The sequence below is a fragment of the Rhincodon typus genome, chromosome 13, assembly GCF_021869965.1.
Source record: "Rhincodon typus isolate 14 chromosome 13, sRhiTyp1.1, whole genome shotgun sequence".
Classification (NCBI taxonomy): Eukaryota; Metazoa; Chordata; class Chondrichthyes; order Orectolobiformes; family Rhincodontidae; genus Rhincodon; species Rhincodon typus.
In genome coordinates, this window is record NC_063344.1 from 25599430 (window position 1) to 25616556 (window position 17127).

General features: G+C 40.6%; 1 protein-coding gene across 3 annotated transcripts in view; it reads left to right on the forward strand.

Annotated features, from left to right (window-relative positions):
- tnk2b (tyrosine kinase, non-receptor, 2b) overlaps positions 1-17127 on the forward strand; it is a 252032-nt gene that overhangs the window by 114792 nt on the left and 120113 nt on the right. The window contains exon 1 of one of the 3 annotated variants that reach the window (XM_048604624.1): positions 1462-1864. The exons of the other annotated variants lie outside the window; for them this stretch is intronic. Coding sequence (XP_048460581.1) covers positions 1802-1864 — 63 coding nt within the window. The 5' untranslated portion in view covers positions 1462-1801. Of the gene's footprint in view, positions 1-1461; positions 1865-17127 lie in introns of those variants that run through there. 3 annotated transcript variants of the gene reach the window in all.

The following is a 17127-nucleotide window of genomic DNA, read 5'->3' on the forward strand; positions in this document are numbered from 1 at the left end:
CTCTCTCTCTCTCTCTCTCTCTCTCTCTGGCTCTCTCTCGCCCCCTCAATCTCTCTCTCTCTCTCTCGCCCCCTCCCCGCCGCCTTTGTTTCCTCCTCGCCCATAAAAAAGGATGTCCTGCAGCTGTTCTGAGACAGCTTTGACCCTAGTACCAATGAGTCTACACACCATTGTGGGGACAGGTTTACAGCTGTAGAGGCACCTGTCAGTCCCCCACATTAAGAAATGTCCTTTCAGTACTGCCCTTGCACTCTTCGTTCTCCCTTCTTGTACAGCTGGATCATCTATGGTGCCACGGGTCTGGCTCTTGCTGCAATTTTCACAATGTTAGAATGTGAACCAGACAGTACCCATGTCCAGTAGCAACAGAAACAATATCCACCACACCTTTGAATCTTGTCCAAAGTGCATGTACAGGCAATAAAAATACAAAAATCTGATAATTTGTTAAAACCTTACGAAGATGTCAAAGCTAAAACTCCCTCTCTAACTGTTGGTCAACAAATATGTGCTAAATTCAGCCTTGCAGCACAGCCAAACGTTCATAATGAGATTATTTTGGAATGTATCACCAACAGAAGCAGATGATCAAACATTTGCTTCTGCAGTTAAGGTAGAGCAAAGAAGCATAATAGCCGATAACACAACTGGGGCATACATACTAAACAGGTCACCTCAAGACTTTCCCATCTTCATAGTCGCATTCAAATTGCTCAGGCTCTATTTTATCCCATGTCCTCAACCCCAAAAGTGAAAACAGTGCAAACAGGGACCACTGGTATGGTGACAAATCTGCCAAAGATTTTTAATATTTAACATAACCAACCCTGAATTCCAATGGCATCACCTTTGCTGTTCATAAAAGTTTTGAATCATGAAAGCTGTACTTTCAGAATAACGTTTCCACCCCCAATCCCTACCTGTTTATAAGTGTGCATCTTAATGTTTATTGGATTGAAACAATATCATTTGAATGTGATAACAATTTGAAAATTGCCTACTTGACAAGAGTTCTTTAAGGAATAAAAGATAATTATCAGGTTACTGCTGTTTTAAAAAGTGTCCCTTTTAGATGCGAGATGGACGCTAGAGAGTGTGCAGCTGGGAATTTCTCTGTTTCAGACTGATTTCACTGGGGATTTATATGAGAAACTGTAGGTTAGCTTTTTCCAGCTTTAAATGCGGGATTGAGTATAGCACCGCTTTATCTAGTACACTTCTTTGCTGGTTGGATGGTGTGTGTGTGTGTGTGTGTGTGTGTGTGTTTGGAGTGGTGGGGGGTGCAGAGAGAGAGAAAACGGATAGTAGGTTGGCGGTATGTGAGGAGGCGTGGAGAATTGCCTTGTTAAACCATCAGCTGAGGGGCCCACAGGAAATGAACTCTCCATCCTCCAGTTAATATTGACCTCCTGGCTTCTGTCCAAGTTGTGCTGCAGTTGAATAGCAAAGCAGCACAGTTTTGCCATTCAGTACTCGGTCGATTCCTACAGCGTATGGCAGCTTTGAGACAAATGTTACTGGAGAAAACTGCTGTTTCTTCCATCGTCGAGAAATTACTTGAGTCATAAGCAGTGAACATGCAAACCAAGCTCTACTTTTATAATTCCAAGTAAACAGAAAATGTTGGGATGTAGAATTGTGCCCCTGAAAAAAGTGGCAGTTTTCCCATGTCATGGGAAGTTGAAAAAGTTTTACTCCAGGGAGAGTGGAATGGATAATTTGAAGTTCTGGACTTGCTTAAAGAAAGAACATTATAAATTTGATAACTGAGAAAGTAAGGGGAACAGAACAAGGCTCAAGCATGCGTCGCTTTGACAAGCTGAAGAAATCCTTTCCGTTTTTGGCACGTTTTCATGTTTATAAAGTAAGTTGGGTGGTTTAATTTTTATTTTTAAAATGCCATTGCTTGTTAAAGAACAGCAGTTGATGACAGGCCTGGATCAGAAGGAATGGAAATGTGCTATTTTTTTCTGAGATTAAGTATCAAAGAATTCACCTATGCTAAACATGCACCTGATGTGAATAAATATGCGTGCACAGACAGCGTGTGAAGCTCTTCAGTATCCCATATCTATATTGTTATAGCGATGTCATAGTTAAGACACCACTGCAATGTGTGTATGCCCCTTTTTGCTTGGTAAGGAGCTTGGCACATTTAGCAATGCAGTTCTCTCTGATCGCCAATACAAGTAGAAGATGGTTTTCTCGGTTTTATAGTTACACTGACATTTTTATTTATGTTAGCAGTTAGAGGGAACTTTATCCCTTTGTTTCCTAGAAGTTCTTTTAAGCAGCAACATTCTATGGGTTAGTTCAGTAGTTAATAAAAAGAATAACCAAAAACATACGTGACTTTTCAAGTGTATTTTTCTAAAGTGGTTTCCTAGTTGGTCCAGAATTGATTTTTCCTCGGTTGAAGATAATTTCTTTAAAAGCCTTTTGAAATTTTTACGATGTGAACTTTCCTTGTAAGGATGATCAACTAGAGAAGAGCTGCTCTCATGGGTCCTGGAATACAGATTAGATACGAAAACATTCTGCAACCAATGAATTGGTCTGATCATGTTTCGATTGTTATCTCTTGGGATGACCTTGTTCCGGATGAAATGAGAAAAAGCTGTAAATGCTGGAACCTGAAAAAATGGCACAAAATGCAGGAAATATACAAGGCTGTTTTCTTTGAAAACAAAAAGACCGCTAAATATTTTGTTTGCGACATTTATCCAGACACACGCACACCTGAAGCATTTGCTTGTCTTCCCCTTTCTGATGCTGATGGACTTCTTAGGACTTTGCAGGTTTTACTTAGGAGCCCCAGATTTATTTATCTCCCCTGCTGAATTTTACTGTCCGTCCTCCAGCATGTTGGCCAGGAGGGGGTTTTATCCTGTCCTCACCCAACCTCCACACATACTTTGTAACAGTAGTCATTGTATAATCAGAAATAGGACCCCTGCCTAATTTTAATCTTTCTCTCGCTAATACTAACGTAAATTGTTTCTATCAATGGTGTTAGCAAACTACCGCATGTGCCCCCAGTAAATATTGCAAAGTTGCGAGAATTATCTGCCTTATTGTCCAACCCTGGATTGGAAATCGCTTGCAAGTGGGCCACATGTTTCCAGTGCACTGAGACCAAGGAAGTATCAATCTTCCAAAAAGTAAGTCCTAATTTAACTTTGGCTGTGGAAGTCAGAAAGTAGAAGGATAGTGCGGAAGGCAGACAAATACATTTTGTGTGAAATATTCTCCCACGTTTATTTATTGGGTTAAAACAGTTATGTACTAATTGATTTTAAAAAGCAAATTCTGTGTGCTCAGCCAGGAAAATGCACAGTGAATGAGACTAAAAACAAACATGTACATGTATCTGTCAATTAAAATATTGTGTTTTCATTCCTCCTAGCAGTGCAGTCTAGCAGGCCTAGAGGAGATCTACTTGATGAGGACTTCCCACTCTCTGAAAATATTACTGATTTGAATATGCTCTAGAATAACTTTCATTGCGATGGTGGTTATTGCTATCTCTGTAATCTCATCTGGCACCTTCAGAGCATTACTAATTTTAACTGTTCTGCTATTAATGACTGCCTTCAACTTCCAATGCCTTAAAGCTCAGGAATTCTCATTCTAAATGTTTCCATCTCTCTTTTCTCATTTAAGGTGCTCTTAAGCCTACATCAATGACCAAGGCTTCAGTAATTTGCTTTAATATCTCTTTTATGATGCTATCTATCATATTGTTTGATAGTGCTCCTGTGGAGCATCTGATAGTAAGTTAAAGGTGTTATAATGCACTCAAGTCATTGTTGCTTTGAACCATCCTGTGAATCAATCTGAAGTTATCTGAACCCAGTGCAAGCTATGTTACAGTTATCTTCCTAATAGTTTATGGGATTAGCTAAATCATTGGCAGATGAAGACATCAGTAAGATCATATGATATAACTGCACTAACATCTGGGATGCAGATGGTGTGGGTGGTGATTTAGCATAATAAATTGAAAGGAAAGTAAGACAGCAAGGAAAAGATTTGGAGGAAGTCCTACTGTAAAACACAGGTGTGGAGCAGATGGGAGAAAATGTATATGGAGAAGAACAGCTCTGAGGCAGCCAGTGAGCTGGAAGGGTATAAGGATAGCAAGAAATAGAAAAGTTTATAAGCTGTTGAATCTGCTTGGATTTAAGAGGGGTTTTTTGTTGTTTTTATGTTGTTAATTTCATTTATGAGGAATCGGACACCTGATTGCTTCTCATTCACACAGGCCTGTGAAAGGATTACAGTGAAAATTAAAGACCCAGGAACACAACTTAACATGACCAGTATTGAAGCCTCAATGAAGTTTGTAGATGGAGTCCCAAAATATGCACATGGTTGCCTGTTATTCTTAATAATTGCACTAAATTTTGATAAACTTAGGTGTGGCTTGGATTTAATTCTATTTTGTCATGTTAATGGTGTGTCACATCTGGACCAGGCAAGTTTAAGCAGAAGGCTACTTTAAACATGGCAAGTATATGTTGAATATTGAAAAGTGGAAGAATAGGAAATGGTGTTAAGGCCTCATCTGTTTAAATCAATAACTATAATATACCCCTTAGAATTGATCATTTTTATTGAAAAGGGTATCACATTATGTCAGAATATTAACATTTTGTTTGGTCTGTTTTGATGCAAAAACTCTACTGGCTTTCTCTGGATGACCTGTCTTTTGTTGAGGCTACGCTATTGTTTTTCAAATTGTGTTGATGAAATTCTTGTATCTTGCCAACTGGTGTGATGGATCTCCAAATTCCTGTGGAGAGAGTCAGTGGTGCTGTACAGCTTACACCCCAGCGCTTTCACATCACTCACATCTTAATTAAATACTGAAAATATTGCTTTCTGTGTACAGTTTTGAGCAGTCAAACTTTTAAACGTGAAGGAGGTAGATCCCTTTATTCTGAACTTTCTGCCCTATATGATTTTTCCCTTGCAACCTCACCCCTCAAATACATGTCCACCACAATGTGACATTTCATTTCCTGTATATTGTATGCTCAGGATCTGCCCAGGCAAAATTGTCAAACTTATACTATTTGCACTACACTTAAGAGTTTTGTGCAGTGGAATGCTCACTTTGGAATGGTAACAAACCTACAAACTATGGCCAGATTTGTAACTATGTCTTGCATGAATGGCAGATTTATTTGAAACTCTACTGTTTCTGTTTTTCTGCTAGACTGCACTGCGAGGAGGAATGAAACGCAATATTTTAATTGACACATACATTTATGTGAGAGATAGTAGGAACTGCAGATGCTGGAGAATCTGAGATAATAAGGTGTAGAGCTGGATGCATACGTGTGTGTGTGTGTGTGTGTTTTTAGTCTCATTCACTGTGCGTTTTCCTGGCTGAGCACACAGGCCTTTCCCACAGCATTGATGTTACACGTTTTCTTCAGTCAGTAACATTGTGGCTTAGCAACAGGTAACACCAAATACACTGAGCTTTCAAGCAGCCGTGGGTTGGGGTGCATTGGTTTGGGGACATAGGAGATGTGTGACATAGGAGATCAGCTGATCCAGCTAGCCTATCCCATACTCAAGATGGCTTTAGCGTCATGACTGGCCAATTTCTCCCTGTGAACATGTAATCTTCTGCAGGAAAAGAAGTATATAAAAGATAAAAATAAAGAAAAAAAAAATCTTGAAAATTCTCCCTGATCCTTTCATGTGAACATGTGATGCAATCTCTAGATTTGCCTTTTATTTCAGAACAGAAGAATAACAGATATCTGTTCTGCGTGTTTAAAACACAGTTTAAAAATTGTGGTTGAGTGCGCCAGTAGCCAATGATGTTGTATTTTGTTAACCGGCTGCATAATCAAAAATATTTAGGTAGAGGAGGCGTTGAATCGTTTACTTCAAGAGATGATTGCTTGTGACCACTCTGTTTCCTGCTCAGCGGACTGTAATTGGCACAGTTTTTTTTGTGTACGTTTTTTGTGTGGAATCTGACGTTTGCAAATAAAAAAAAAAATTGCTTTCCTCTCTCAAAATCAAATTCATTTGTCTGGTGTGAAATGTGCCACATAGAACACAGCTTCTGAAAGCCATTTACAGAACAGTGATAGCTCTGTGCTGTTGGAGAGAAAACACTCAACTCCCAGCTGCTTCATTCATACTTCAAGATGGCCTGTACAAAAGTGGATTATGTTATGCAAATTCAGTCGTTTTATAAGCTGAATTATAGAGAAAGCTGCAATCCTGATGCTTGGACGTCTTGCAAACTAATTTCGTTTAGAGGTCTATGTTGAGCTATCTTCTGTGACTAAAGCTAGTGCTATATTGCTTAAGTGGAACCTTTAATTAATTAGTGCATATGGGTTTTAGTAGCTCTTTTGAATCACTATTGTGTTCTAAGTAATTGTTTTATTTAATGTACAATTGCTAACTGTATTTGAACCCTGCATTGGAAGTTATTGCTTCAAAAGATTGCAGCTGACAGTGTATTATCGGGTAAGGAAATTGCACATTTGACTTTTGACTGGTTTGGATAGGCTATTTGTTACATAATTTCAAAAGTGCTGTCAGTTTTGTTGAACATGTCCCTTGTACACCATTAATTTGAATTATAGAAAGCTTTTCTGAGGGCTTAATTCCATAACTTCTTATGTTATCAGATGATTTCAGACATTGTATTTTTATTTTTCTCAGGATTGCCTTTTGTAATTGGGTGAGATAGCAGCAAAAAATACAGCGAAAATTGGCTGCGGTGGTTACTGCTGTCTTCTGCATTGAACTTCATTTCTCTTCTGCACTGCAACACCCGAAAGCTCTGCTGCTAGCTTCCTGTTTCCCACCTACTAAATATAAATATTGGTGGGAAGAGGCAAGGCTCAGATTGCTGACACACTTTGCTCTCATTTTCCCTGTAGCCAACCTGGCCAAGAATTTTTAATGTTAATGAATGTCTTAAAATGCTTTGTTGAAGTAACTGTGTATTGGAATTTTGCATTACTTTTTTGGTACTGCACAAGCAGTTATCTGCATTTGTCATGCAATGAGTGTAACACATTTTATTGGACTTTGGTCAATACTGCTGTCAGTCAATATCAAATTTATAGTCAACTGCTAAAATCACATCTTCCTATCAAAATAATATCAAATTGTCACTCCAGCTGTGTTTTTGCAGTGAGGTTTTGGGTCACGAATGAACAGCATCTGGAAGTGGGATGTTTGGTGGAAAAAAATAGCTGCTGTTTTTCACACCACTCAAATGAAGTTCACTGCCAGCTAACTATAAGTAGTAATTGTGCAGAAATCCATCATCCCAAAGGAGCTAGTGTTGCACGACATATCAAATTGTTTTCTCTGTTATCTATAATATTCAACAGTCTGGTTCTGTGAGGATCTGTATTATACAAATATGTAATCATTCTGTTCTCATGCTTTTAAATTTTAATCACTTTGTAAAGTTTGATACGTGGTTCAATAATTCTTGTTAGCTTGACTTTGGGCTTCATTTTGCTGGAAAGACTGTTCCTTGCACACCCTGTTATTGTATCAAGTGTGTAAAAGGCTTTCTAATGACTAAAAGAATTGCTTGTTATTTTTCAGCAGTGCCTTGCATGAGATTCTATTTTATGCATTTTGGAGAGCTGGAATTTAAAATGATTAAGAAATGCCATGTTTGTTTTGGCAAAGATCAAGAGGAATATTGTGATCTGAATTATCCTCAAATGGTTTAAAGAATTCCACCTGCTATATTGAGTTGACCAGAATGCCAACGCAATGTCCCACTGGAGGAACACAAATGGGTTTCAATGAGACAGTCCATCTGACTTTTTTTTAATCTTGGCTTGCTGGCAGCATTTTTGCCTTTGAGTTACATTGTTGTTTGTTCAAGACCCACTCTAGAGACTTACACTTATGTGTCACCATAGATGATGTGTGCAGTACTGAGGGAGTGCTGCGTACTGAAGGTGCTATATTTCTAACAAAATGTTAAGCTGAGGCTCTGTCTGTCCCCTCTAATACACTTAAAATATCTTCCAGCATTATTTAAAGAAGACAGTACTACCCCTGATATCCTGGCAATATTTATTCCTAAATTAACGCTTAAAACAATTCTATGCTATTTGTGGGATGTTACGGTATACATAACAACAAGGACTGCACATCAAATTACTTCATTGGCTGTAAAGTGCTTTGAGATATCCTGAATGCATATAAGATACTATAGAGTCATATAGATGGTCAGAGTTTTACAACATGACAGGAGGCCCTTCAGCCCATCATATCTGTGCTTGTCATCAAACATCAATCTATTCTAATCCTAATTTCCAACACTTGGCTTATAGCCTTATTTGCTATGGTGTATTAAGTACTAGTCATCTAAATTGGTTTTTAAATGTCTTGAAGATTTGTGTCTCTACCACCTCTTTTAGGCAGTGAATTTCAGCTATTCACAATCTTGAGTGAAAAAAATACTTCCTCAAGCCCCCTCTAAACCTCCTGTTCCTTACCATAAAACTGTGCCACCTGGATATTGACCCTCTCCTAAGGGGAAAATATTCTCCCTATCTGCCCTATTCACGTCCCTCAGAGCTGTGTACACCTCCGACCCTGCACCCCTCACCCTCCCCCCTGCCTCAGCCTTCTTTGTTCGAAGAAAAACAACTCCAGCCTATCTAGACATTCACATAAAAGCAAACTACTACAGATGCTGAAAATCTGAAATGAACACAAGATGCTGGAGAAACTCAGCAGGCCTAGCAGTAGCTGTGGAGAGAGAGAGACATTTAACATTTTGAGCCTGTATGACTCTTCTCCAGAACCAACGTTCAATTCTAAAGAAGATTATTACTGAACTCAAAATTTTAAACTCTGTTTCTCTCTCCACAGCAGCTGCTAGACCTGCTGAGCTTCTCCCGCATCCTTTGTGTTTGTTCCAGCCTATGTAGTCTCTCTTTGTTGCTGAATTGTTTCAGTCCATGCAACATCCTGGTGTTCTGAGGAAGGGTCACTCAATTCGAAACGTTAACTGATTTCTCTTCACAGATGCTGCCAGACCTGCTGAGCTTTTCTGACAATTTCTGTTTTGTTTCTGATTTACAGCATCTTCAGTTCTTTAGGTTTTTATTTAATGTCCTAGTGATTCTCTTCTGCCACCCTCCCTAGTGCAATCATATCCTTCCTATAGTGGGTGGCAACCAGAACTGTACACAGTATTCCAACTGTAACCTAACTAACATATATATAAAACAGAGAGAACTCCGGATGCTGTAAATCAGAAACAAAAACAGAAGTTGCTGGTAAAGCTTAGCAAGTCTGGCAGCATCTGTGGAGAGAAATCAACGTTACCGTTTTGGGTCCGGTGACCCTCCTTCAGAAGGGAGAGTCAATGGACTTGAAACGTTAACCCTGATTTCCAGCAATATATGTTTTGTAATGTTATATACAGCTCCACCATAACCTCCTTGCTTTTATATTCAATGCCTTGACTAATAAAGGCATAATAATCCCATATATAGAGATTACACAGTGTGGACCTGGAGGAACACAGCAGGCCAGGCAGCATCAGAGGAGCAGGAAAGTTGACATTTCGGGTCAGGACCTTTCTTCAGACCTTTCTGAAGAAGGGTCCCGACCCAAAATGTCAACTTTCCTGCTCCTCTGATGCTGCCTGGCCTGCTGTATTCCTCCAGCTCCACACTGTGTTATCTCTGACTCCAGCATCAGCAGTTCTTACTATCTCTGCTAATAATCCTATGTGCCTCCTTAACCATCTTATCTACCTGTTCCACTGCCTTCAAGGATCTTTGGGCATGCACACCAAGGCCCCTCTCATCTTCTGAATGGTAGGACTCCAGGAATTACAATGTTTACTCGCTTGCCACATTAGCCCTCTCCAAATACATCACGTCACAAACTTAAACCTTTCAGATTTAAATTCTATTTGCCACTGTTTAGCCCATCTGTCTCTATCATCCTGTACTCTAAGGCTTTCCCACTCACTATTTATCACACCATGAATTTTAGTGCATACCAACTGACAATACCTCCTATATTCAGGCCTGGGTCATTAATGTACACAACAAACAGCAAGGGACCTAGCACTGAACCCTGTGGTATGCCACTGCCTTGCAGCTACAGGAACACACTTTGACCGTCACCCTCACTTCCTGCCACCGAGCCAGTTTTGGATCCCATTTGCCAAATTGCCCAGGATCCCATGGGCTCATCATGTATAAATAAGTTTACATTAAAAATGCAAGCTTTTGCTCTTTAATTTATTTGCCCTTTAAAGGAGCAGATTTCAAGCTTTTCTCCTGTACTCCGTAAATTGGTTAACACACGTGAAGCACACTTATGATACTGCATATTCTTAATAAAACAATATTAAAATTTGTAAAATTAAATGAGAAAATCCAGCTCTATTCCTTGCAGTTTCTCTCCTTATTTCACATTTTTAAATGATGAAAGTGTGCTAATGAAATCATTAGTTATTTATGTAGTTGGTTATGAAAGCCTGAGTTGAATTAACTGATCTGATTTGGTGAAATGTGGTAGCCTTTAAATGTCATAATTTTTTTATCACTTTCTCATCATATGATAGTTGACTTCTTATTATTTGAGTACATCCAGGTAGCAAATGACTGCTTCTTCTGGGCGGCCTCTCATATTTGAATAATCTGATATGAGATTGACTTAAATGACAAATGTTCATGTTGCAGGAGCCTAGACGAACTTCTGCAGCAGGACTACCTCTGGCATTCCTGTGTTTGCACTGTTTTTCCCACTTATTGGTAGGTCTCAAGTGATGTTTGCAGAATATACTACACTTAAGCATTCACAAAACCTTCTTCCAGAAGTGCCGAGTAGATGATTCATCTTGATCTTTTCTACTGGTTCCCAGCATCACAAATACCAGTTTCAGCAAATTCGATTCACTCCATGTGATATCAAGAAATGATTGGAGGCACAGGATACTGCAAAGACTATGGGCCCTGACAACATTCTGGCAATAATACTGATATATAATACATGATGTAATAACATACGACTTGTGCTCCAGAACTTGCTGCTCCCCTAGCCATGTTACTCAGTACAGATGCAACATTGGCATCTACCTGACGACAAAGTGGAAAATTACGTAAATATGGGCTATACACAAATAGCAGGACAAATCCAACCCGGCCAATTCCCACTTGGTATATTCTTGATCATCGGCAAAGTGATTAAGTCTATCAACAACAGTGCTACCAAGTAGCATCTGCTCAGCAATAACCTGCTCAGTGACGCTTAGTTTGGGTTCCGCCAGGGTCACTCCACTCCTGACTTCATTACAGTCTTGGTTCAAACATGAACGAAAATGCTGAATTCCAAAGGTGAGGTGAGAGTAACAGCCCATGACATCAAGGTTGCATTCGACCGAGTGTGGCACCAAAGAGCCCTAGCCAAACTAGAACTGGTTAGAATTGGCCAGGAAAACTCTCCCCTGGTTAGAGTCGTGCCTGGCACGTAGGAAGATGGTTGTGTCTGTTGGAGGTCAGTCATCTCCGCTCCAGGATATCTCTGCAGGAGTTTGTCATAGTGCTGTGGGCCTAATCTCCTTTAGTTACTTCATCATTGACCTTCCCTCCAACATAAAGTCAGAAGTGGGGATGTTTGTTGATGATTGCACAATATTCAGCACTATTCACAACTCCCCAGATACTGAAGCAGTCCATATCCAAATGCAACAAGATCTGGACAATATCCAGGCTGAGGCTGACAAGTAACATTCACGCCACATATGCTAGAAAATGACTATCTCTAATAAGAGACAATCTAACCATCATTCCTCGATATTCAATGGTATTACTGATTTCTCCCACTATCAACATCCTGGGCCAAAAACAAAGTTGTTGGAAAAGCTCAGCAGGTCTGGCAGCATCTGTGAAGGAAAAAAACAGAGTTCACGTTTCAGGTCCGGTGACCCTTCCTCAGAACTCCGGGTTCTGAAGAATGGTCACCGGACCCGAAACATTAACTCTGTCTCTGTTTTTTCCTTCACAGATGCTGCCAGACCTGCTGAGCTTTTCCAGCAACTTTGTTTTTGTTCCTGATTTACAGCATCCACAGTTCTTTCGGGTTTTTTTTTAATCAATATCCTGAGGCTTGCTATTGACCAGAAACTGAACAGGCCTTACCACATAAATACAGTGGCTACAAGAGCAGGTCAGAAGCTAAGAATACTGCAGCATTTAACTCACCACCTGACTCCCAAAACTTGTAAACCATCAACAAGGCACAAATCAGGAGTTGATGGAATACTCCCCACTTGCCTGGATGAATGCAGCTCCAACAACACTCAAGAAACTTGACACCAGTCAGGACAAAGTACCTGCTTGATTGCCACCACGTCCATAAACATCCACTCCCTCCTCCACAGATGCTGTCTAGTAGCAGTGTATACTGTTGACAGGATGCACTGCCGATGTTTCTGAAAGATACTGAGACCACATCTTCCAAATCCATGATCACTTCCATCTAGAAGGACAAGGGCAGCAGATACGTGGGGACATTACACCTGCACATTCCCCTCCAAGACAGTCACCAACCTGGCTTGTAAATATATTGCCTTTACTGTTGCTCAGTCAAACTCCTGGAGCTCCCTCCCTAAGGGGATTGTGGGTCTTCCTGCAGCACATAGATTGCAGCAACTCATACTGACCCAGCCAGTGATGTGCACATCCCACAAGTGAATAAAAGAAATGTTGTCATTGAGATTCTGGCATAATCTGTCATACATTGACTCCAATATCCAACAAGTCCTGTCTTTGGATTAGTGCTGACCAAATAACAGATCAGATATTGTAGGTTTCCAGATTATGCATTTTTTTCTTTATCCATTTATGGGATTAGGGTGTCACTGGCTAGACAGCATCTATTACCCAGAGGGCAGTTAAGAGTCAACCATATTGCTGTGGGTCTGGAGTCACATGTACCCATACCAAGTAAGGATGACAGTTTCCTTCCCTAAAGGGCACTAGTGAACCAGATGGGTTTTTCCAACAATCGACAATGGATTCACAGTCATCATTAGATTCTTAATTCCAGATATTTATTGAATTCAAATTCCACCATCTGCCATGGCGGGATTAGAACCTGGGTCCCCAGACGTTATTAATGTGACTAAGCCCAGAAATGCTTATTGAAGGTTGTTCTTCATTTGTTAGTGATTTGTAATATGGGATGGTGACAGTTGCGCAAGCTGTGTGGTGTTAATAATTATATTTACGTACCTGGAAGAAACATTTCTTTCCTGTTTTTTTGAAAATGATATAATTTTAAACATTACCAGTTTGATTTGAGCAATGTTTGTAAAGTATGAATATTTTGGTACCTTATGAGTTGTAAAGTAGATTGTCTCAATGTCCTAATGATTGAATTCGTTGCTGGAGTTTGAGAACTAACTTTAAGTCTGGTTAATGAGGATTGGGTAGCATTATGGGCAGCACGGCGGCTCAGTGGTTAGCGCTGCTGCCTCACAGCGCCAGGGACCCGGGTTCAATTCCACTCTCGGGTGACTGTTTGTTTGTGTGGAGTTTGCATATTCTCCTCGTGTCTGTGTGGGGTTCCTCCGGGTGCTCCGGTTTCCTCCCACAGTCCAAAGATGTGCAGGTTAGGTGGATTGGCTAAGCTAAATTGCCCGTAGTGTTCAGGGGTCTGTAGATTAGGTGGGTTATAGGGGGAATGGGTCTGGGAGGGATGCTCCAAGGGTCGGTGTGGACTTGTTGGGCCGAAGGGCCTGTTTCCACACTGTAGGGATTCTATGATTGATTCTATAATGATTTGGCTAACTTATCCAAAGTGTAAAAATCTGGCTAAAGCAAATTTCTGACAGGCTGATGACTCTTTTTTTCTTTTTCTCTACTTTAATTCTAAACTGTTTCCACTACATGGTTTAGACCTAGAGTCTTTTGTTTAAATGTGACAGTGTGGCTAGGCAGACCAGCACTTGTTACCTAGACCAAATTAATCATCTTATAAATATTGTTAAAATTTATATCCCTTGGAAAGGAAGTGTGTAGCAATTCTTGTCAAAATTACAGCTTTGTTATCAGGGGATTTGCATGGGAGGTCACTGCTGTTCACCCATTATTTTCATCGTCACTGCAACTCCTTCCTAACGTTGCTGCACCTGGCTTACGCCAACGGTGGATCATACTGCAAGTGAGAAAGTAAGTCTTCTTCAACTATTAACTATAAGGGAACTATACAGAATCTTCGCAATGAAAGGATACCCCCGCAACTTCGTCTATGGGTGCCTACTAAATAGACAGAACAAAAGGACACAGTATGTCATAAAATACTGATCGCACTGCCCTACATCAAGAACATATCAGAACTGACAACGAGACTCCTAAGGCTACTAGGAATCATGGTAACGCACAAGCCCACAGCCACTCTAAGACAAACACAAGGATTAAAGACCCCATTCCTACAACATGCAGAACCAACATAGTTTACAAAATACGTGCAACGACTGCCACAAACTTTACATCGGATAGACAGGAAGGAAACTAGCCATCGGAATATGTGAACATCAACTCGGAGCAAAATGACACGACAAACTCTCTTTAATATCACTACACTCAGACAATGAAGGCTATCAGTTTAACTGGGACAACATAACTATAGTAGCCCAAGCCAAACATAGACATACGGGAATTCCTAGAGGCATGGTTCTCGACCCATAATGCAATCAACAAACCTATAGAATTGGACCCCATATACAAACCCATACAGAACAAAACCAGAAATAACACTACTCACCATAACGGACCGGACAGTATAAATTGCAAGTGGAATAAAACAACATCGCTTCATTGGAGGCCTCACTGATGATGTTACCTAGCATGGTGACGAAATGTCTGAACGAAAACAAGCCAGCTCGGCGAGCGAGTCAACAACCTCACACACAACCTGAGCTACAAATCTTCGCTAAACCCTTAAATTAACTATTCTGATTTTCCTTGTGCAACAGAATCCTTTGCTAAAGTGAACCAGTAATACCATCTAGGATCTGTTTGCTGTTACTGGCAATGAGGAACGTGATCAAGAGGACAAATGAACTAACTGGAGTGTGTCAGAGTGGAGGAATTAGGAAGGGTACTTCTCTGGGAGTGGGGGAGGACTTCTGTGTGAGAGGGGAGATGTTAAAGGATAGCTCTGGGAGGGTGGAGTTGGAGAGTGGTCACTATGGGAGAGGAGAAGGGAGTGGAGCTGATACCCTGATTAGCGTTTTGAAAAGAGCAGAAGTCCAATTACAGTTTTCTTTTTCTGTTAAAAATCTAGTCCTTAGAAGTTGTGAAATATGAAATGTACAAGCCTTTATTAAATAAGAGTTAAAAATATTCCATTGACTAGAAACCGATCTGGACCAGCCACATAAAACTGCAACTGCAAGAGCAGGTTAAAGGCTTAGAATTCTATGGTGAGTAACTCTCCTCCTGACTCCTCAAAAACTGTCCACCATCTGCAAGGCACAAGTCAAGAGTATGAATGAATAATGGATGAGTATAGCTTAAACAACACTCTCAGCTCAGCACCATTCAGAGAAAGGCAACCTGTTTGAATGGTACCCACCATCAACACTCAAGTCACCCAAGTTCTTTAGACAGCATTTTCCAAACCTGTGATCTCTGCCACTTCGAAAGACAAGGGCAACAGATAGATGGGGACACCACCAGCCCCAGGCCTGACACTATCCTGACTTGAAACCCTGTCCACACTCCTTTACAGTTGCTGGGTCAAAATCTTGGACTTCCTGTCCTACAGCATTATGGGTGTATGTACATTAAATGAATGCAGCAGCTCAAGAAGGCAGCTTGCCCTCACCTTCTCATGGGAAATTAAGTATAGGCAATAATACTTATCCAGCTAGTGAACCAGCATCCTGTGAATGAATTAAAAACAAAATCTGTAAAGCATGCCCTGAGCTCATCTACACAAGAGTGCCATTGATGACACTGTTTTTGAAAATTACTGCTCCATTTTGAATATCCCTTTGCTTTCAAAGATTTTGGAGAACGTTGTCTTCATGCAAATTCGTATCCATCTGTATTGGAATTCCTTGTTTGAATCCCTTCAGTCAAGTTTCCGCAATCCATGTTATTGCCAAAATGGCCCTTAACAAAGTCATATCTGGCTCTCATTCTTCTCAGACTGTCTGCAAACTTTGAGGAGTTAATAATTAAATTTTACTTCAATGTCTCCCTGTTGTCATCCAGATGGGTGGACTGCTGCAGCCTTGCCTGAATTGTATCTATTCTCTTGCAGCCTGAGTCACTTGCAATTACTTTCATTCTCACTACCACACCATAACCCGTTGTATTTCCAAGGATATATCCTTGACTTCTTTTTCTCATTTATTTGTTGCCCCTCCCAGCATTATCTGAAATCATGGCATCAGTTTCCACATGTATCCCTAAGATCCTTAACTCCATCTCTACACTAACCTCCTTCACTGCTCCATCTCTAAAGTATCTGACTGCTTGTTCAATATTCAGTATTAGATGAGCAGTTAAATATTGGGAAGACAAGCATTATTTTTAATCCCCATCATAAACCAATTGCGTTCCCAACAACTCCATTGTCTCCTTTGTGATTGCATGTGACCTTGATAAACATGATCCTGGGAGGTGCTTTAAACCACATATCTGCACCGACACAAAGACTGCCTTTTGCACCTTCATGAGAATACCTGACGTCGACTTCATCTTGGCTTTTCTGCTATTGAAACCTTCATTTCAGTCTTTGTTCCGTCTAAATTGGAATAACCCAGAGCATCCGGATGAATGGGTGGCACATTGGCACCTCACAGCATCAGGGACCCAAGTTCGATTCCACCCTCAGGCAATTGTTGGTATCGAGTTTGCACATTCCCCCCTTGTCTGTGTGGGTTTCCGCTGGGTGCTCTAGTTTCCTCCGAGAGTCCAAAGATGTGCAGGTTAAGTGGATTGGCCATGCTAAATTGCCCATAGTGTCCAGGGTTGTGTAAATTAGGTGGATTAGCCATGGCATGTGCAGGGTTACAGGGAGAGAGTAGGGGGATGTGTCTAGGCGGGATGCTCTTCAGAGGGGACTTATTGG